Source organism: Gallus gallus, chromosome 2 (assembly GCF_016699485.2).
Source record: "Gallus gallus isolate bGalGal1 chromosome 2, bGalGal1.mat.broiler.GRCg7b, whole genome shotgun sequence".
Lineage (NCBI taxonomy): Eukaryota > Metazoa > Chordata > Aves > Galliformes > Phasianidae > Gallus > Gallus gallus.
Window position 1 is genome coordinate 6,817,346 of NC_052533.1, and position 21,065 is coordinate 6,838,410.

The window sequence follows — 21,065 nt, forward strand, 5'->3', positions numbered from 1 at the left end:
GTGTCTCCTACTTCTTCTCCTACCTGAGGAATTATTCACCATTATTTTCATTTAAATAATTGCTAGCTATTAGAGTTCTAATATATCACCTGGATGTATAAATGTTTTCACATCATTTCTCACTGCTGCTGGGTAAGACCACCAACTGATGTATATTATCATAGAATCCTTAGAGTTGGAAGGGACATTTAAAGGTCATGTAGTCCAACTCCCCTGCATTGAACAGGAACCCCATGGCTAGATCAAGTTGTCCAGGGCCTGATCCAGCCTCACCTTGAAAGTCTGTAGGGATGAGGCATCAACACATCTCTGGGCAACCCGTTCCAGTGCCTCACCAACCTTACTGTAAAAGACTTATTCCTTACATTCAACCTAAATCTACCCTCTTTAAGCTTGAAACCATTTCCCCTTGTTCTGTCACCCTGCTGAAGGGTCTGCCCCCTTCTTTCCTGTTGCTCTTCTTTAGATGCTGAAAGGCTGCTCTCAGGTCACCTTGGAGCCTTCTCTTCTCCAGGCTGAACAGCCCTAGCTCTCTCAGCCTGTCCTCATAGGAGGGGTATTCCATCCTTTGAATAATTTCTGTGGCTTTCCTCTGGATGTACTCCAACAGGTCTATGGCTCTCCTGTACTGAAGACTCCATGCCTGGACACAGTACTCCAGGCGAGGCCTCACCAGCACAGAGCGGAGTGTCTGACTACAGTCATTTCCTGGCTAACATTCTATTTCATGGACTTGTCTCTCTGCTACTTGACTATGGACAGATATCTTCTTCTGGATCCAGCTGGAAAATGTTACAGTGATTGATCCGATCCCATCCCTTCCCCTCTGCTAACAAAGCAATTTGAACGCTCCCTAACCCTCTTCAGGCATAAGCGACTAAGTTAGTGCACAGCACCTACTTAAACTGTTTGAACTACCTCAGCTGATTCTGCTTGAAGTGGGTTGGGGAGCACTCCAGCAAACAGCTGGGAGAGCCAGGGGGTAGTAATCAATGCCCTGGGGATGACAATAAACATCTTGAGAAGAAAAGGGCAGGGCACAGACTTTTCAAACCTCTGCAGCTGTTTGCAAATTGAATTTCTATATGCAGCCTGCAGGCTACGTGTGAACAGAACAAAATCTCCTTTTCCAGATGAAGCTTTCTTCTCTGCCATCGCAGCTGGGGGGTGGGGGTGGAAAGGGAACTTGAGAATGGTAAGAAATGTTACAGAAATGTGCCCATGTAGCATATGAGCATGTATTCTCTAAGCATAGCATATTGTGCGACAGCATGTGAGAGGGGAAATTTTGGCCAAGGATGTCAAAGAATTCTTTCTTTCTTTTTTTCCCCTTTTCTGTTGCATCCCAAAGCAGTGCCTTTAACGTGTCATTCAGATTTGGCTGTCTTGAAGAGGAACCAGATGATTTCCATCCACCTTGAATCCCCAATCCTTGAGCGCACTTATTAGAGCCTGCCTGTTAGCTATCTCAGCACACTGATAACAAAGCCTTTCCAACACACAAATTGGGCTGCCTTCCACCATGCTCTGTTATCTTCCAAAATTTCTACGGGGACCGGTGTGAGCAAATATGTTGAGTGAATGAGCTCGGTGTGGGGTAAATGGCTGAACAACCCCCCCAGGCATCCACAACAGTCTACAGTTATTGCACCAAAGATGGCATTTCTGAGGACCAGGGGATACATTTTCATGGCTTCATATAAAGCCTGTTTCTGTGTGAGCTTCTGCACAGCAATGCTCGGCTGGGAGAGGGTGATAAAAAGCAACACCCCCACGGTTAACAAATGTGTCCCTGTGGTTAACACTTGGGCCAAAGCATCTGCAAGGCCTATTTCTGGTGCTACCACGCACTCACAGTATGACCATGGCTGAGTCACGTATGAGAAATCATTATCGTATATGTAAATAGAATGTCAACAACTTTGCAGGTGATGTTTGTTGCAGCTTATTATTTTTGTTTTCTCAAATGTTTTGAGAGTTGGGTATTAATTTGGTGTATTCCGGGTCTGCTCGTGACCAACTCAGGGGATATGCAGGCTGTGCTGCAGCCACCTGCACCCAGAGGAACACAGTTTGTGTTTTCACAAGTGAGTGGTTAAATGCTGGTGGGGCAAACCCCACCACCACTGAGACGTGACCTGTGAGGCGAGCCTTGCTGTGAGGGACAGTAGCATCTGCAGTGCTTGCTGGGGTGTGGCGAACTCTTCCTTTCTCCTCCTTCCCTTACTCTGCTGTATCCTTTGTGGCCATGTGAGGTTTAAAAGTTTTTAACCCGATGAATGTATATTTGGTCAGTGTGTACTTGCTGGGTGACAGAGTACCCCTCAGAGGGTTGTGATCAATGGTGCACAGTCTAGTTGGAGGCCTGTAACTAGCTGCGTTCTCCAGGGGTCGGTACTGGGCCAAGTCTTGTTCAATATCATATTATTCATGATCTGGATGAAGGGATAGAGTCCACGCTCAGCAAGTCTGCTGATGATATGGGACGACACACCTGAGGGCTGTGCGGGTACATCAAGCAGTGTGGCCAGCAGATGGAGGAAGGTGATCCTCCCCATCTACTCAGTCCTGGTGAGGCCACACCTGGAGCACTGCGTCCGTTTCTGGATTCTTGAGTTCAAGAAAGACAGGGAACTGCTGGAAAGAGTCCAGCAGAGGGATACAAAAATGATTAAGGGCCTGAAGCATCTCCCTTACAAGTAAAGGCTGAGAGACCTGGGTCTGTTCAATCTGGAGAAGAAAAGGCTGAGAGGGGATCTCATTGCTGTTAATAAACATCTAAAGTGCAGGAGTCAAGTCAATGGGGCGGGGGGAGAGGAGACTCTTTTTGATGGCGGGCAGCAATAGAACAAGGGGCAACGAGCAGAAACTGAAACACAGAAAGTTCCGTACAAACACAAGGAAGAATTTCACTGTCAGAGGGACAGAGCACTGGAAGTGGGTTGCCCAGAGAGGTTGCAGAGTCTCCTCTTTCTCTGGAGATGATCAAGACCCGTTGCGACCCTCTCCTGTGCAACCTGCTGCAAGGAACTGCTTTAGCAGGGGCTTGGACTGCGAGATCTCCAGAGGTCCCTTTGAATACCCATGATTTTGCAATGCCCCAGACAAGGCTACAAGACTGCTGAAGTACACATTGTTCAGCAAGTTTATTCACTGTATTCTGGAGCCCGTGACAAGGGGATGAAGCAAGGAGAAAGTCCCTGTTGTAGCTCCCCTTCAGCCATCCTCGCGGGCTCGCCTCCCCCTCCTAAGATGGCCGCCCTAGAGCGGCGAAGGCGGGCGGTCACGTCACGCGGCGCCGGTGGGCGGCGCATGCGCTCTGGGGGCGGTGCTGACAGCCGGCTGCATGGTGCCCGCCGCCCCTCCAGCGCCCATGCAGTGAGGCCAAGCCGGGCCGGCCCGGGGGGAGCCGGCGGCGGCCTCGGCCTGAGTGCGGCGTAGGGCCGGCTCCCCAGCATGGCGAGCTACCTGCCGCCCTGCGTGATAGACGGAGGCACCGGGTGAGTGTGGGGAGCGGGGGGGGACCGGCGCTGACAGCCTTCTTGGCGCTGTGTGTGCGCGCGCGTACGTATGTGTGTGTGTGTGCACGCGCGCGCGTGTGCGCGGGGGGGAGTCCCGCCGTGCCGCAGCGCATTGTCCCTTTCCCTGCATGCGTAGCCAGCCCGGTCGCTGTCGTGTGTCCCCGTCCCTTCTTTGCCGGTGTGCGGGCCCTTCTGCTGCTGGGCAGGCCGCTGTGCCCGCTGCCTTTCCTGCTCCTCCGCCCCCTGCCCCGGCAGGCCGTGTCGGCCCAGGGGTGCTGTGTCCCAGCGCGCCCGTTTCTCCTCTTTTCTGTTCTCTGGCTTTCAACGATCCAAGGACTTAAATGCTAAACGTGGGGATGACGTTTGGAACGCCTGTGAGGAGAAGGGTCTGTACTTACCCTGCCTGGGCAAGTACAGGTCTGTAACTTGTTCTATGATTTATTCAGCGTTTAGCCAAACCACGAGTTTTGCAACTTGTCATTCCAAGGAGTGAATCTGAACTGCAGAGGCTGTGCTGGGCGTTTCACTTTGCAGAGGAACGGATCTTTCCTACCTTTCTGTGGCTAGAGAGGACCGTCAGCTTCTGATGGGTCCATTGGTGCTGCTGAGGTGCCTCAGGAGAGGGAGGTGTCAGAGGGAGCTGTGATGGAGACGCATTGCACTGTTTTCTCTGGTCCAGCAGTGATGGAAAGCTCTCAGGAGGAGAAGAGACACAGGTGCATGAGTTCAGCTGATAACTTCACGTGTCAGGCTGTGCTTTAGGGTCATATTGCAAGAATAGCCCTTCCTTCTGCAGGGATTGCACTATTTTGGTTCAGGTAATGCCTTTGGTTCAGGTAATGCCTTTAAAATGTCCAAAACTAAGCCATCATATTAAGGATCAAAAGAAAAGAAAGAGAATTTAAAAAAAGAAGCGATAGGTAACCAGAGCAACCCATTGCATTGATGAGTTTGTCTTCTTCCAAAAAAGGATTTTGTATTTTGAAGTTTATTAAGCTGTGACAAAACTTTCACAAGTCTCTCGTGCTGTCTCTGCTTATATTACCTGAAATCAGTTCAGTCTTCTCAGTGGAGAATACTGGAGTCCACAGCTGGAAGCTCTGGGAGTAGAATAGAGAATGGCTTCCATCTTGTATGTAATTCTGCTTGTCCATTATATACTCCATGGTGATATCATAGAATCATAGAATCACCAAGGTTGGAAAAGACCCACAGGATCACCCAGTCCAACTATCCACCCATCACCAATGGTTCTCACTAAACCATGTCCCTCAGTACAATGTCCAAACGTTCCTTGAACACCTCCAGTGTTGGTGACTCCACCACCTCTCTGGGCGGCCCATTCCAGTGCCTGACAACCCTTTCAGAGAAGTAGTATTTCCTAATGTTCAGCCTGAACCTCCCCTGGCATAGCTTGAAGCCATGGGTTCCATCTATTTTTTTTTTTTTTTTTTCTGAAGAGATTTTAAGTATCTGTTCTGCGAGGAACTTTGGTGTTACAGGAATGTTAATTCACAGAATTGAAGAGCTTTTCATGAAGGAAGGGGAACTCTAGGTGGGTCCTTTACAAAAGCTTCAGTATGAACTGCAGAGTCCAGAAAATGCACAAAATATGTCTGTCTGTCTCTTGCAGGAGCCCTCCTTTGCTTTCAGTTTGTGAAGTGATTCCATTGTTGCATGAGCAGTGGATGTTACTGGCCAACGGTTGTACAAAATGAATAAGGACAAAAATTAACCTGCTGTATGCTTTCAGAGAAATGATAATTGCAGTACAATTTCTGAAATCTGTTCAGTGCTTACATTGCAAAAACATTTGGAACTTGTGTGTATGCAGGTATACCAGCTTGTTTCAGAAAGAGTTCAGACAGCCCACAAGTGGACTCGTTGTTTCCATGCCTCCAAGTAATCTTAATACATGTGAGACGATGTGTTGTCTGTTGTGGTGGGACTTTATCTGAAGTAAATAATCTTGCAGAACAAGAGTAAGATTCTGAACCAAGCAGCCAGAAGTAGCTTGACTCACTGATACAGTCTCTGGAATTTTCCTCTGTGTGGGTTGAAAACCTTCTTATTGTTAGAATGAATCTACTTTGGGTTACACGCTTGGAACAATTCATTCAAATGATTCATGAAAAGGTTTTCAGATGAAAAACTTGGAAGAGCAGAACGGAAATGGAAAGGTGTGTGCAGATGCACTGTGAAATATTTCGTACATAAGAAGGAAAATGTATTTTGTATCTCTGGTACTGAATGAGGAGCTTTGTCTCAGCACTAATCTGTGTTCATGTAAGTAGATTTAAGTTTATGAAAATACTCTTTCTGCTTTTTGTGCATAAGAAGCCTGGATTAGTGTCGTTATTTGCACTGGTAGGCCTCAGTCCTGTACAGTGCTGGATTTTGGCAGGAAAGCAGCAATGGGTGTATGAAAATAGGTACAGAGCTTGGGCGAGTAACGTATCATTGTAGCAGGACAGATTGACATTTATTTCCTCTATTAGGTAGATGACTTTTTCTTTATGAATCAAGAGTGAACAGTTCGTGAAACTTTTGCAGCAAGCAGTAGCAATTTACTTGATGTGACTGCTCTTTTCCATTAGCATTTGCAAATGGCGTGTCCTGCTTCAGCTGTGATGCACTACGTCTTCATTTTCTTTGAGTGAGGTTTTTCTAGTGATCAGCTTACGTGTTGCTGTCAGTCCTTTTGTGGAGAAGGGCAAGCTATTTTTAGGGCCTTCGGACTACCAGGCCTCTCTGGTGTTGCTGTTCCAAGTGGCTTTAAACTTCGTGGCTGTTCTTATTAATTGGCATTTAGCTGTGGGACATCAGCACTCCAGTAGGTGGGTGTGCAAAACGGAGGTGGCTTAAAATACTGCTCTTCATCTTCAGGCATCGAGGAATGCTTCTATTTTGGGTGTATTTTATTCAAGTGATTTTTTTTATTTTAGTAAGGAAAGCTTACTTTGGCCAAGTGTTATTGATCAGCTTACAAGTAAATACTTGATTTCTGGGAGAAGTGAGCTCAACTTGTCTTAACACTTGAAACTTAAGGGTTTGTTATTGTTGCTTTTGCCATTGAAGTTGGCTGGAACCTTGCAATGTATTACATTTTTTCTTGCTATTATATTTCTGATACAAAATGAGTTGTTCCATGCATGTATTATTATCTCTGCTCTTTACATGTGAGACGTGCACAGCTACGTTTCTAATTGCTGTTCTGGGTGTAAGGAGCATGGGTTAATTAGCTGTTGTTTATAATCACAGGCTTCAGTCTAGGTCCTACTAGTCTCTCCCAGAGCTATGGCTCTAATTTGCAGTTTATTAGTATAGTGGTTGGTGGTGCTTCTCTGTACGTTGTGCAGACATCATAGGTTTTTAAAATTATTTTCTACTGCATTCTTTTTTTCGTCATTCCCATTCCTTCCTCACATCCTCCTTCATTCCAGAAGTGCATTTCCACATCTTTATGAGGACCTTACGTTAGGAGTTTCTTCAGGCATACTTGTAATAATGATACACAGTCTGTTTATGGCAGCATGTCATCACAGGTGTTCTGGCAGTAAAAACTGCTACGTTTTAGCATCATCCATCAGAGGAAGCTTTCTCATTACAGAGGTGGTTATTTTTGTTTGTTTATTTGTTTACAGGTCTTTCTTAAGGCCTTTTGGTATTCTCAGTAGTTCTATCTCTTCAGAGCTCGTTTGTGGGTCTAACACATTGCTTCTTGGTCTCCATCTTTAAAAAAATAGAAACTAAGGAAATATAAAGACATTCAAACTTAGAATTGTAGGATTACATCACAGTTTGGGTTAGAAGGGACCTTAAAGCTCATCCAGTTCCAGCCTCCTGCCACAAGCAGGAACACCTCTCACCAGACCAGGTGCCCTTAAGGCCCATCCAGCCCTGAGCACCGCCAGGGCTGGGGCACCTACAGCTCTCTAAGCAGCAGTGCCATGATCTCCCTAGCCTCATCATGAAGTAATTTTCCTAATGTCTAATCTAAATCTATCCCTATTCAGGTTAAAATCATTACCCCTGGTCCTATCCCTATGTTCCCTGAGGAAAGGTTCCTCCCCACCTTTCACGTTCTCACCTGGGCTTTGCTTTTCTGCTTGCTTGCTCAGTGAAACATTGCCTTCTGCTTTGAAATGGGTAAGGCAACTGCCTGAGTAGCCTTGTGTGCTTCAACTGAGTTCTTACGCTTCAGTAAGAAATTTCTAAGATATATACCCTTAAAAATGGCTGAGGGTTCCGTATCTGCTTTCAAGTTTGGTCCATTTGTATATCATTGCAATCATCTTCATGTACACTGCATTTTTCTTTGGATTTCATTTTGTCTTTTCATGGTAGGACCTCAGAAGAAGCAGGAGTTAGACTGATTCTTCTTCATGCAAAAACTGACCAAGCTGATCTGTGTACTAACAGATCACCTGGGAAAAGTAGTATAGAGAGCAATACTAAAAATACCTACATATGCTTGTTTCAGCAACACAATTTTTAGGTGTGGGTTTTTTTTTCCTAACTGAGTAGTTCCTTCAAATTCCCCTTCATAATACAGCCTTCATCTACTGGATCATGTTTCTAGTAATCTTTAATGCAGTCTTCAATATGCTACATTTTGTAGAGTTTCCAGTAGGTTCCTATCTTGCTAGCAATAAATCTGCTACTTTTAATGAAATTGGAATACTGATTATCTACACATTCCCTGAAGCCTTCTCTGTAATTTACAGATCATGAGATGTTGCATTACTATTAGTCTGCTAGGCTGTAGCCCAGGAGAAAGAAAAAAGGTGTTTCAGATCCTTAAATATTCATTGGAAAAGGAGCTGGAGACCAGGTAACCTCCCTAACTATTTACATCCAGACCATCAAGGTTGATAAATATTCAAGTGCTTTGTATAAAAGCAAACAATGTCTGTAGCAGGTCCTGAAAGTGGGTCACCCAACCACTCGAATGTACTCTTGGGTACTGCCCTGGAGGATGGAGTGCCAGGTCCTGCTGGGCAGAGGAGAAGACTGTGGCCACATGTGCTGTGCTCTGGGTGAGTGGGCTGCTGGGCAAGGAAGGGAAGCCATCTACCTCGTTTCTTTTCTTTGTCTTCCTCTGTGGTTTGAGTTTCCCTTTCATTTGGTTTTGTCAAAACATCCGAAATACAGCACAGGAACTGGAAGTTGTCTGTTTCTTGTTTGGTCCTAAAGGGATTCTCTTTTTTTCATTGTTGTATTTCGTGAATGTACGTTTTTTCATTTCTTTCAACACTGAACCAAAAATTGAGTTTTTGACATAGTACCAGTGTTAATCCTCCATGGATGCATGGTGTACAGGAGAAACCTTTCCAGATGTTGTCTTCTGTGAGGTGTGTCCTTCCAACAGAACTGTTTTCACTCATACTAACAAATAGGCTCATCCTGTCGTTTTAACTGGAGCAGAGAAGTTCAGGTAACGATAAAATCAATCAGTAAGATACAAAGTGATCAGCTTCAGCTAATGACAAAACAAATCAGTCAGACACTGAGCTATCAGCTTTTGGTACCTTTGTAAGTTATCCTAGCAGTGGGATCTGATTCCTGCTTGAGTGGTAAGGTAATGCCATGATAGACTGATATCCCAAATTGACTCTTTGAGGGTGTTTTCTGTTTAATACCATGATTGAGTTTGAGTTTGGCAAGTGTTTGGAGAGAGAAGAGATGGCAAACTGAACTCACCTTTGGGCCACAACTTAGCTTAGGAAGGAAGTTCTGGCTGTATTGCAGGAACCTTTTACTTTCAATATAGGCATACACAGTCTTGGAGGACTGAGCAATGAGTGTTGTTTTCCTGAGGCTTCTGCCTGTCTTGCTGTTTCTCAGCCTTAGACCTAAGATTTCTGAGCCCAAAAAGGGTTTCCTTGGCTGCCATTATGTGCATGCAAGCAAAACCCATTTCAGAGAGACAAATGAAGAGTGAGTATTCTGTAATGCATCCCAAGTCCCAGCCTAATGCCTGCTTTGTTGTTTGTTACATTTTAACTATATTCCCAAGGTGGGCTTCATTCTAAAATGTGGAGAAACCAAGCAGTAATTATCATAAAAAGAATTCTTGCTAGTAATGGCCTTCTTTACAAATCAGTCTAATTTAATACACTGATTATATTTTTGTGAGCCATAGAAAGTATGTATAAACATTCTGGATTATACAGGCATATGCTTTCGGCCTAATGATGATTAAAAATACAACAAACCCTTGCCCTCGAAACACAGCCCTTGTCTTTTTAGCCTTGGGGAAAAATCCTTTAAAAAAGATTCCTTGAAGTCTATTGAAGCTATAGCTTTGAAGAGATGTTGAAAATACAATATTTAAATTCCAAGGTCATTGCTAATTCAGTTTTAATTTCTTTATCCAAGCAAACTGACTCTTAATGAGTATTTTTATACCAAATACTCCATAAAGGGGCACTTGCTGTTTAAGCTGTTAATGAAGAAACCACCTTCTGTTTTAGGGATATCATTTGCAAATATTGATAGCAAACTGTAGACAAAGATCCTAAATAGGTTGTAATTTTGTGATTGGTCTTGTTTAACTACATTGTGCCTTTAGGTTTTCCTGGAAAAACTGGATGTGATTAATGCTAATTTCCCTCACAATCCAATTCTGTAGTATGACAATATCAGAGGAAACGTTCCGTTTAAAATCATTCAATTATAACTATTTTTTAAACTCCTTCTGAATGTATTTGTGTATTTTAAGAGAACTGTTCTTTGTAGTCTGGGATGTTAATGATTTATAGTTGCTAAAAACCTGAGCTAGCTTGGAGCCAGGAAACATCATGAAGAGATTTTAGGTTTTGTGTGGAAATTCCTTTTTTTTACCTCCCCAAGTGACTTGTTCTTTTTCTCTCTTGGTATTTTAGTTGATAAATATATATGTATGTCTCAATATTGTATATCGAGACAAACAGTCAATGCTTTGTACCGTTTGCCGTTTTTTTTCTGTTGGACAATATTAACCAAATTCACAGCGTTTCATGGCATCTTTGGCTACAGTAGTTTTTGGAAAGGTAAGATCTGAATCTTCCTTTTATCAGTGGGTTGTGGCCTAGCCCAGCTTTTGCCATAGCTGGTGAGTAAAAGGAAATAAGAGCTGGATGTACAGGTTTCAGCATTCCAAAATCCCACTCTGAAAAGCTGAAAGTGCCTGAAAAATAAATAGCATGTAAAATATTTATCACTTCTGAGTTTTCTTCTCTGCAGGTTTACACTTGAAAGCATAACCCAGAAAATACAGATGTGGTATTGCTTATTTGGCCTTCAATGTGAGAAATGGAGTGGATTTTTTTTTTTTTTTCCTTAACATGTGTGTGCACGTAATGACCTTGTGATCCTTCTTTCTCCAGGTATACCAAACTTGGCTATGCAGGGAATACAGAACCTCAGTTCATTATTCCATCATGTGAGTAAATTTTTTGTCCTCCAATTTTTAGGGTACGCCGCTGTTAGTAAGCACTATGACAAGTAAATGGCTTGCTTTCCAGCTCCCAACTTGGCCTTCATAGTCTCTTGTCCATCTGGGAAGCAATACTATTAGTGTTAGCATCATTGGCTGGAGCATAGCTCAGCAGAACTTGTTTGCAGTTAGCTAGGCCTGGTGCTTATTAAATCACTTCTTGGTTGCCATGACAAATGAAGAGGACTTCAATTCTGTTTCCCTTTCACATCCATTATTTTTTTTGCTAGGACTCTTGAGTAGACAATGCAACTCACCTCCAGTCTACCTGACACCATGGTTACTGCCTGGATAATCTGGGAGAGGCTTCCCACCAAATTAAGTACTGAAGTGCAGGTGGTGCATCCTGCTTACATCTCTCTGGGGCTGCAGGCACTTTAATGGTCAGAAAAGTTGTTCTGTTAGGTAATGTTTATTCAAGGGTATATTTACCCAGTAAAATGTTTGTAGCCATTTAACATGGTTTTGGTGAGCAGATTTCCTCTTTTTATTTTCCACGTTAAAATTATTTAATTTAAAGCATTGCATGTTTTCCAGTGTTTTTAATTGTAATCTTAGTAGTTTCTCTCTAATACTCTCTCTATATATGTACAGATTGTAGCACTGACTGCCTGTTTAATTCCATAATGGCTCCTATTATCTCGTGGTTATCTCCAATTGCAATAAATGCTGCCTTTACTTTTTGGGAACTTCATCAGTTAACTCCTTATTAAAGCATCCATTCTGCCCTGTGACTACTTGTAATAGGAGGTATAAAGATAAGAAAATAATAATGGTCACTGGGGCCAAAGAGGTGGAGGGGAACACAATCCTTACCAGATGTAGGTGTAGTACTGGTTATAGTCTATAACTATTGTAAGCAGTAATTCGAGCCTATGGCACTTGTAAAAGTCTTAACATCTTATGTTAAAGAAGTGGGGTAGCAAGTGTTTCCTATGAATTTTTTATAAACCTTGTTTTATTGAACTGAGATAACGTGTGGAGACTTGAATGTGTTTCCAAAAGAGCTGTTTGCTTGTCAGTAATTTGTGGTCCTGGTGCTGCTCTCAGTGCTTTTGTGGATGATGCCTCTGTGCTGTGCATTTTCTACCATATGTTATTCAGAGCCTGATGATGATGTATTAAAAAAACCCAAACAACTCTGCAGATAAATAAGCAGTTTTTTTGCATTACTTGAGACCCTTTTTATTTATTACTTGCCCCATTTTTTTTTCTGCTATCTCCTTGCCTATAGCAGCCATCACCTAATAATTTTAGTGAGAATTGTAGCCTGATAATGGGAATCATGAGAGTCTCCAAAGATGTCCCTGTAGCACCGCAAATTGATTTATTCCCTCTGTGCTTCCTCTTTCTCACCAACCAGGGTAATCAATCCAATATGTACTTCTGGAGTGCATAGTTTTTCTTCTCTTGTTCCCTTTACCTTAATTTTGAGTCAAAACTCAGAAAATCACATCACTTACTGACTTAAAGTATCTCTTGGTGGAACACTGCTCTCATGCAAGTTAAATGACTGCTGTAGTCCATAACAGGATGCATTTTAACAGATGGGCTCTGAGCTATCTATTACTTTAACGAGAGGTTGGTGACCAAAACCCTTCCTGAGAGAGCACCAGGAATGAATTTGCCTTGTCGGTAGGTATAATTTCTGCTTTCTGGCAACTGTGATTTCTGTATTCCAGTTTTTATTTCTGGGAAAGGCTCCTGAAGGAAGTAAATAAATGAATTCCTATGTATTTAGCTATTTTAATTTTACTTCAATTAGTTTGGATTTTATTTTAAGGTATTGCAATCCGCGAATCAGCCAAAGTAGGTGACCAGGCTCAGAGGAGGGTAATGAAAGGTGTTGATGATCTGGACTTTTTCATAGGAGATGAAGCCATAGATAAACCTACCTATGCTACAAAGGTAAGAAAATAGTGAGTACTTTTTCTGAAGGCTTCTCAAATTGTCACACTTTTATTGCTATTATGTATTGTTCGATGCCTTTTTGATAGCTCCTTAAAAGAACGCATTTCCTTACTTGTTAAAAAGCAACATTTTTTTTTTACAACTATGTGCTTCTGGTTTGTTGATTTTTACCTTGCTTAAGTGCCTGTTTTACCAGTGCTGCCCTGTATTGAGTGCTTGATTACCTCTGTAAATATCCACTGAATCAGTGCAGTTGGTCAGCATTCAAAATTATCAGCTATTAAAGTAGTCACAAATGCTGAATGTTTAAATTCTTTTTAACGATATATCTTTTTAACATGGCACATGAATTGATGAACATATTGGGTACTTTTGCTTCAGGGATTGTCACAATTGTTTTGTGGAGGGCTGACTTCAGCGTGGCTTCTGTGTGAATCAGATTTTCCATACCCTAGTAAGGGACTTATTGTACTTACAAGATGTTAACAGCCTCTGAATTATGTGGAAAAAATCATATTTTATACATCCTACTGTATTACTTAAATGTCATCTGTGTTGCTAACATTGATGAAAATGTAAACATATCCCTGTGATAATTTATGCTGAAAAATGTATTGCCTGTATATTCTTTACTGCTTACAGATTGGAAGGCATATTGAAGATAAGTATGATTCACAACTTTATAAGTGATTAAACTGATACAAAGAGAGATTAAAATATGGTGCTGCAAGAAAATAACAGCAAGATTAAGAACAGAGTCTGCTCCCTGGCTTGCAGTCCTGTAACCCAGAATTGCAATCGGAAATACATGGGAATATGAGATAACTTGAAATAGCAATTCCAAATTAAAGTGAGAATAGACGATTTGATGGTGTGACTATGAGATATGAGAGGTTTTAATTCTTGCAGAAGATGCATGGATTTAGGTGCTTTTACTGTTCCTATTTTTGGGCTTGTTTATTCTCATATGATATAGAAGGTTGGCATGTTTTCTTGTTTCAGTGGCCTATACGACATGGTATTGTTGAAGACTGGGACCTCATGGAGAGATTCATGGAGCAGGTCATTTTTAAATACCTACGAGCTGAACCTGAGGATCACTATTTTTTAATGGTGAGTTACTGAGACTGAGAAAGAACATTTTCTGAGAGGAAAAGTACACGTTATTTGGAGAGTCCTTATGCAAGAGCAGAAGTATATAATATTGTAAGTACAAGCTTCCAACATACAAATTCCATGCTCCACTAGAGGATTTTTCTCTGAACATGACTTATTTATTTTTCTCCATTTGATAAAGAAATATCTGTTAAACTGCATTGGAACCAAATTCTGTTCAGATTGTGATGCAGGCTGCTGATGGGTTGGATTTTGTTTTTGAAAACCTTCAATTGCTTTGTTTAAACTGAATTCTATTTGAAATTCTTGGCTGATTTTGCAGTAGGGGATATTCTTGCTTAGTAGAACACCATATGTTAGTGGTAAAGGACAAATGTATGAAAACTTCCTTGAAGATCAAATTAGGTAACCAGTTCTTAACAAGCAGTTTGCAATAGACTATTTTTATATCCTTTATGTTCATGTGTCCTTCCTTATGTGTGGTTTATCTCCAGATTTTTCATGTAAGGGAGCTTTTGGTTAGTTTTAGTTTGAATGTGACTTAAAATCACAGAATTGTCTAGGTTGGAAAAGATCTTCGAACATCTCTAAGTCATCAGCCTGACTCGCCATGTTCCTTAGAGCCATGTCCACACACCTCCAGGGAGGAGGACTCTACAACTTCCTTAGGCACCTTATGTTAGAGAGGTTGCACAAACACCACCCATACTCTGCTAACTCTAAGTTATCTTTCAAGATGTGGCTGGAACTGATCGCAGGCCACGTGTACCTGTCCCACATCCCCAGCATTTTGTAGTACCAGACAAATATCACAGTGCACTGAGCACAGAAGTCTTCTGAAAGCTGACTCCTGCCACGTTCACAAATAGTTCTGCATTTTGTTGTGTGCAGTGTAAAGTCAGTGCTGCACTGGCAGACTTCGATATATCTTCAAAACCCAGCGCCATTTTGAGACAGACTGAATGGATGGTGCCAGTAGCTTGAAACTTGCTCATTTCTAAGCAAATGAGCAAGGTGAATACCTTTATCTTGAATAATTTGCACAAATTGGATAAGTGTGTGTGTAAAAGCAGTGGTATGAATGTGATTGATGGTGCTATACACTTGTGTGTAAGAAAAAACCTTTGCTTACTTGGAATCCTGCAAAATATTTCTGTTGGTTTTTACTGGTATTCAGTCCTTTTCCAGGTAGGACCATGTGAGCCATGAGGAATCTTCAGAGGTTGTCTGCTCCTAATATATCTTTGTAAGCTTTTCACCTTCATGTTTAAGCATTGAGCGTTATGTTTTTTCCCTATGACTGGTTCTTTTGAAGTCAGCTGGGCCACTCTAGCACATTACACTCTCTTATTCTTTCTGAACACTTGGGTGTTGAAATCATGCCGCTCCTTGTAGCATCAATGATACAGTATGCTAGAAAACAACATTTATTGTAACATAATTGTTCCTTTGCTTTGAAAATTTAATTCAAATCAAACATGCTGTGGAAGATAACCTTCTTACCACTCTGCCCAGATTGTGTGAATTCTTTATTTTTAGAATTGGAGCTTGTGTGAGATTTAGGAATGCATTAAGCATTCTAGAAGTTTGATTATTACTCTACTGAGCTAATCATTGCATTAACTGTTAGGACTCTGAGGAGTTGTTTTTGTTTTTTTCCAGACAGAACCTCCCCTGAACACACCTGAAAACAGAGAGTATCTTGCAGAAATCATGTTTGAATCATTTAACATACCAGGACTTTACATTGCTGTTCAGGTGATCAAAGTGAATATATACTTCTAAAGTACAGTAAAGCTGCAGTGTATATTGTCGTCCATACGTATATGTCTAAAATGCTTGAAATGATTGTTTTCTAAGAGTGGAAATCAGCACATTCTGCCTAAATACAAACTGTTTCTCATACAGGCAGTGTTGGCCTTAGCTGCCTCTTGGACATCACGACAGGTTGGAGAACGTACTTTGACGGGAATTGTCATTGATAGTGGTGATGGAGTGACCCATGTAATTCCTGTGGTATGTAGGGGGGTGCATTTCTAAAATATTGGTTGTTTAGACAAATACAGGTTTTGTTTTCTATATATTAAAAAAAGAACTGTCAAAGTAAACAGCGTTTCAAAAATTTTATAGTTACTTGGTGGTTTGGGATTTCTTTCCTCCTTTACGGTGGCTTTGCAGAATATGTATTTAGTTATGTGGCTTTATTTATGAAATTAATTTTAGCTGTCCAGACTATTGCAAAGCTGCAGTAAGGAACCACTAGGGCATCCTCTATAGGCTGCTTCTAATGTAAATCCTTGTCTTGCATTATTGTGATGCTTCAGTTCTGTTCAATATTAATGTATATCACTGTTGAATCCCCTGCATGCCTACATTACTTCTTGTCATACCTGCAAACTTTTTTTATGTCTTGTATTTTATTTGTGTTACATAGCTGTTGTCTGTATTTTTGAAGTTGGTGAACTCTGTGGAACCAACTGCAGGCTGGTACAAAGGCATGTTCATATACATGGTTGATTTCAAATGACTTAATTCTGGTAGGATGTTAAAAATATACAGTTATTCATGCATACTAACATATATTTTATTGATGACAATGTACTTCTGAAGTGTATAGTATGCTTGAATGATCAGTTATTTTAGGAGTGAACATCTGACTCCCTATAATTTCTTGCATTTTGGCATTAATCTGGTTGTGTCAGTATTGTCTTCTGCTGGGAAATGTTAGAAAAAGAGCATTTGCCATATGAAGCTCTGAAGCATGTGAAAAGCAAGAGAAGTAATATTGCTTCAGCCATACTTTCAGTCAATACATCCTGGAAAAAATGGAACAAATAGATTTCTTGTTTTCATTGTACTTATTGTTAGATATGTCTTCATTTGATTTTTGTTGTTGTTGCCGGAGCTCTTTAATTATTTTATACTTTTTCCTGTTCATCTTTCATTTTGAAATAGGAGGTGGGTAGTCTTTTCGTATTACATTTGGTTTTCAGATTATGCCCGAAGAAAAAAGAAAGATTACATCTGATCAGACTTTGTCTATGTTATAATGTGTGCAAGATTTTTATTTTTGTCTGTTGCTTGTGTGTTTCAATGTCTATTAGATCAGCAGTATCTGTTTATAAGTTGTAATTGAGGCCTTTTAAAAACCATATCCAGTTTGCAGGGGGCTGCTTGCACATTTTAACACTTCACTGTTCCAATATTTTACTTTCAATTAAAAATGAAAGCAAGATACTGTATAAAAGAATGACAACTTTGCTGTTGATTCTTGATGTTTTGCACAGTATGGCTTTGCCTAAAGATCATCATCTTCTTGTTTTCCCTCCTCCTCCCACATAGGCAGAAGGCTATGTAATTGGAAGTTGCATCAAACATATTCCTATTGCAGGTAGAGATATTACTTACTTTATTCAACAACTCCTGAGGGAGAGGGAAGTGGGAATTCCTCCTGAACAATCTCTGGAGACAGCAAAAGCCATAAAGGTATGGCCTTCTTTGTCTCCTAATACCCAAATACTTTGAGCAAATGTTCTTTTTTTGCTTTAGCAAGTTGCTTGTGTTCACTTAAAAGTGCAAATAATTATCCAAGCTTCTGCTGGCGTATCCAGTCAAGTGCAGTGTAGGGGAGAAAGAGGAAGAAAATCATCACGCTAGATTCCTTGGTAGAGTTGAATATGTGTTGCAGATTGAATTAGCATTTAGAGCTCAAGATTTGTTTCAGATTTTTTTACTATTATTTAGTGAATATGTAATGTCAGTAGGTTGATTTTTATGGATCTGATCTTGCAAGGAGAGCTCTCTATTGAACTTTTCTGTAATCTGGATGAGTCAGTTTGGAATTTTATTGAAGAGTTAAGCATGTGCATTGTCTTGAATGGTTGAGGCTTCAGTAGTTATTGGGGTACATATATCTCTTGGACAGCCCAATCTGTAAGAATGCTTACATATTTTTATTTTTCTCATTGAAATATACTGTAAGTCAATAACAAAATAATTATTTTGGCAATTTTTTATGCTTAATATTTCTTAACAGGAGAAATATTGTTATATTTGCCCCGACATTGTGAAAGAATTTGCTAAGTATGATGGAGATCCCCGAAAATGGATCAAACAGTATACTGGCATCAATGCAATCAACAAAACCAAATTTGTTATAGATGTTGGTTATGAAAGGTTCCTTGGACCTGAAATTTTCTTTCATCCCGAGGTAAGGGTTAAATGTTAATATTATTAAGTTACAGAAACTTTATTGTGTAAGTAGAGGGGGAGGGAATTACTGTCATTTTTGATGCGAGTGCGCCATCAAGTGGAAGTAAGCTCTCTGTAGGTGTCCTAACTGCAAGCCGTGTATAGTCTCAGGTAGCACAAGCACAGAGCAACGTGAGTGCAGTGGGTATTTTTCTTCTTGTATCTCATGCTATGTTTGTAGCCTCTTATCTTCTTTCTTTAAAGGCAACCTAAAGTTCAGGAGAAAAAAAAAGTTGGAACCTTCAGATTTTACTTAGTATTTGTTCTCTTTCTGTAAGCACTGGTTTAAACCAGTATGCTTTCATACTCTTGTTTTTAGTTATGTTACCAACCTGTTTGGGCTGTACTCTGCGTGGAATTATTCAATTGGTACTGTTTGAAATCTTGACTTCTGTTGTTGCTTTCTGTTGATGCCAGTTTATAGATGTTATGTTTCTCCCTGTGCAAAGTCCATTGAAATCGGTGTTGGTGTGGTAATAAGTAGCATACAGTTTTGGAGACATTTACAGTGCTTAGTCTATCTGATTTTTGGTAGTTCAATTATTTTATGCTACATTCAGCTTATTACAGGCAATCATAGTCTGTAATAAAGTATAAAAACTTAATCAAGACCTATATTAAAACTAAAATTTCATTTTTGTCCACCCTCTTCATATTAAAGAGTGTTTGAAAATTTCATTATTTTGTCTTTTTTCTAAATTCCAGCCTTAATCTGTTTGTTATCAATTTCTAGGAGTCTAATCTTACATCACCATTAAACCTCCAGGCTAAGTAGTTTCTCCTCCCCACTGTTTACCCACATGATCTTACAGAACATTGAATCCTGTGTCAGACATGGTTTTAATAGTTTCTCTTTCCCTAGGCCCTATAAAGACTGTGAGGAGTAGGACAAAGGACAATCTTCCTTTTTATTCATTACTTAATGAAGAATTAATAATGTCTTGGCTCTGTACTGAAAACACTACCTTTCTAGACAAGAAAAACACAGCAGATGATATGTACTGCTTCCAAAAAGAATATCTCCCTGGACTTCATTAACTCCTAACTTTAAAAGGTTTTGAGTTAGCTCAGTAAGAGCTGTCTTTGGTAAAGCCATCTTATAATCTTACTGTGTTTTCAGTTTGCCTGACAAAATCTACTCTGAGCTCATGTCACATGCAGTAATAGGCTTCTAGTGCATACATTTTGAACGGTGAATCTCTGACCAAGGAAGAGAAGCTGAATTTGCCTGTAGTAAAGTGCATTTCTTATTTCCCTTGTACAAAAGTGGGCTTGTTATGGTGTAGAATACTTGGTCAGCAGGAGTAATACTGACTTCTATTTCCCCTTTTAAAAATAAAATAAAATACTGTTATAGTTTGTCTCTACAGTCTCACTTCTGCGTTTTCCTTTTTTTGGAAGGAGATACATAATGTCTGTTCTATTTCATTCTAGTTTGCTAATCCTGATTTTATGGAATCCATTTCGGATGTAGTTGATGAAGTTATACAGAACTGTCCCATTGATGTCCGGCGTCCATTATATAAGGTATGGCCTTTGTGTTCTAAGATTAGCTGAATTCTTTTGGAAGATAACTGTTATCGTTATGTTGCATTTGTGTATGGTACACTTGGCTACGATTTCCCCTACTATGAGAAATGTGAACTTTTGAATAGAAATAAAGTTTAAGATAAACAAGATACAGTTTTTCTGAATAAGGAATGCTTGTTATTTGCTGCTTTTAATTTTAAACAAAAGATGGTGATTAGCAGTGGCTTGGAATGCAGGTAAGTATTGTTCCTAAGGAGCTACTTATATTTGATATTTGTAATATAAACTCTTATGTGTGGGAGTCCTTGGATTTTGCCCATTTTAAGGGTTGCCTTATGGTCTCTTCCCCACATGGGTTTTTTTTTTTTTTTTCATAGTCTCAGTGTGTTCACTGCAGTTTTAGCCAGGTGTTGAACCTCATGTTAAAGTACATGAAAACTTAGTCCTTTAGAAGGCAACAATTAAGGCTGTTTAAACTTGTTTAGGGCATATAATCCAGAGAGTTTTTTTAGTCAGTGGTTCATTAAGAACTGAAAAAGAAGGTATTGACAGGCGTAGCCTGTGGCAACCTCTCTTTCTGCATTGGCAGCACATTCTATGCTTCTTAGTTGTTTTCTGTTTGTGTATCAGCAGCAGTGCCTTTTTTTGAAGGCACATGAAGAAATGGACTTGTTCATGTGAAAGGCTATGGTTTTGTTCTGTTAGAATCTTGCCTATGAGAGTTGGCGTTTTCTCAGGAACAATAAGTTGTAACTAAATGTATCTTAGGGCAGTTTGTATCTATTAACATCTTGTAGTATATTTTAGTTATCTAGATAAGGTATTCTGTAATCTAGAATGAGACATAGTAACCTAGAGCAATGCTGCAGTGCAGGTTAAAAGAGGAAGTTCCACTACTTAAGAAACTTCTATGCAGAATGACTTTGCAGTAGATGACTACAATGGCTTCAAGCTTACGATTGCTGCAAGAGGTTTTTGGAAACTCTTAATGTCTGGCTCTCTTTTGTCCTTTCTCTTTCTGCAAGACTGAAGTTTCCATGGAGGCAAATATCTTCTTTTAGTGCTACTGTGCTGGAGTGCTAGACTTACACTGCATAAATGTAGGTGTTTCATCAATGTTCCTCCAGAAAATATCTTAAAATACCCTGTTGCAGGTTATATGTGTTATGTAGCCTTTGAAGAATTGTTCTGTAACCCATCTTCTGATGAGTATATTACTAAACACAGTGTTGTTAATGCACATCTACCTTGAAATC

General features: G+C 40.4%; 1 protein-coding gene across 5 annotated transcripts in view; it reads left to right on the forward strand.

The window, feature by feature from the left end:
* ACTR3B (ARP3 actin related protein 3 homolog B) overlaps window positions 1-21,065 on the forward strand; it is a 97,657-nt gene that overhangs the window by 69,816 nt on the left and 6,776 nt on the right. For 3 of the 5 annotated variants that reach the window (XM_046930882.1, XM_046930884.1, XM_046930885.1), the window contains 8 exons: window positions 10,892-10,947; window positions 12,785-12,909; window positions 13,915-14,025; window positions 15,691-15,786; window positions 15,937-16,044; window positions 17,371-17,514; window positions 18,065-18,238; window positions 19,714-19,806. In XM_046930882.1, the coding sequence (XP_046786838.1) occupies window positions 12,838-12,909; window positions 13,915-14,025; window positions 15,691-15,786; window positions 15,937-16,044; window positions 17,371-17,514; window positions 18,065-18,238; window positions 19,714-19,806 (798 nt within the window). In that variant the 5' untranslated portion in view covers window positions 10,892-10,947; window positions 12,785-12,837. Of the gene's footprint in view, window positions 1-3,312; window positions 6,359-10,891; window positions 10,948-12,784; window positions 12,910-13,914; window positions 14,026-15,690; window positions 15,787-15,936; window positions 16,045-17,370; window positions 17,515-18,064; window positions 18,239-19,713; window positions 19,807-21,065 lie in introns of those variants that run through there. The other 2 variants (XM_418544.8, XM_046930879.1) reach the window with 2 other exon arrangements.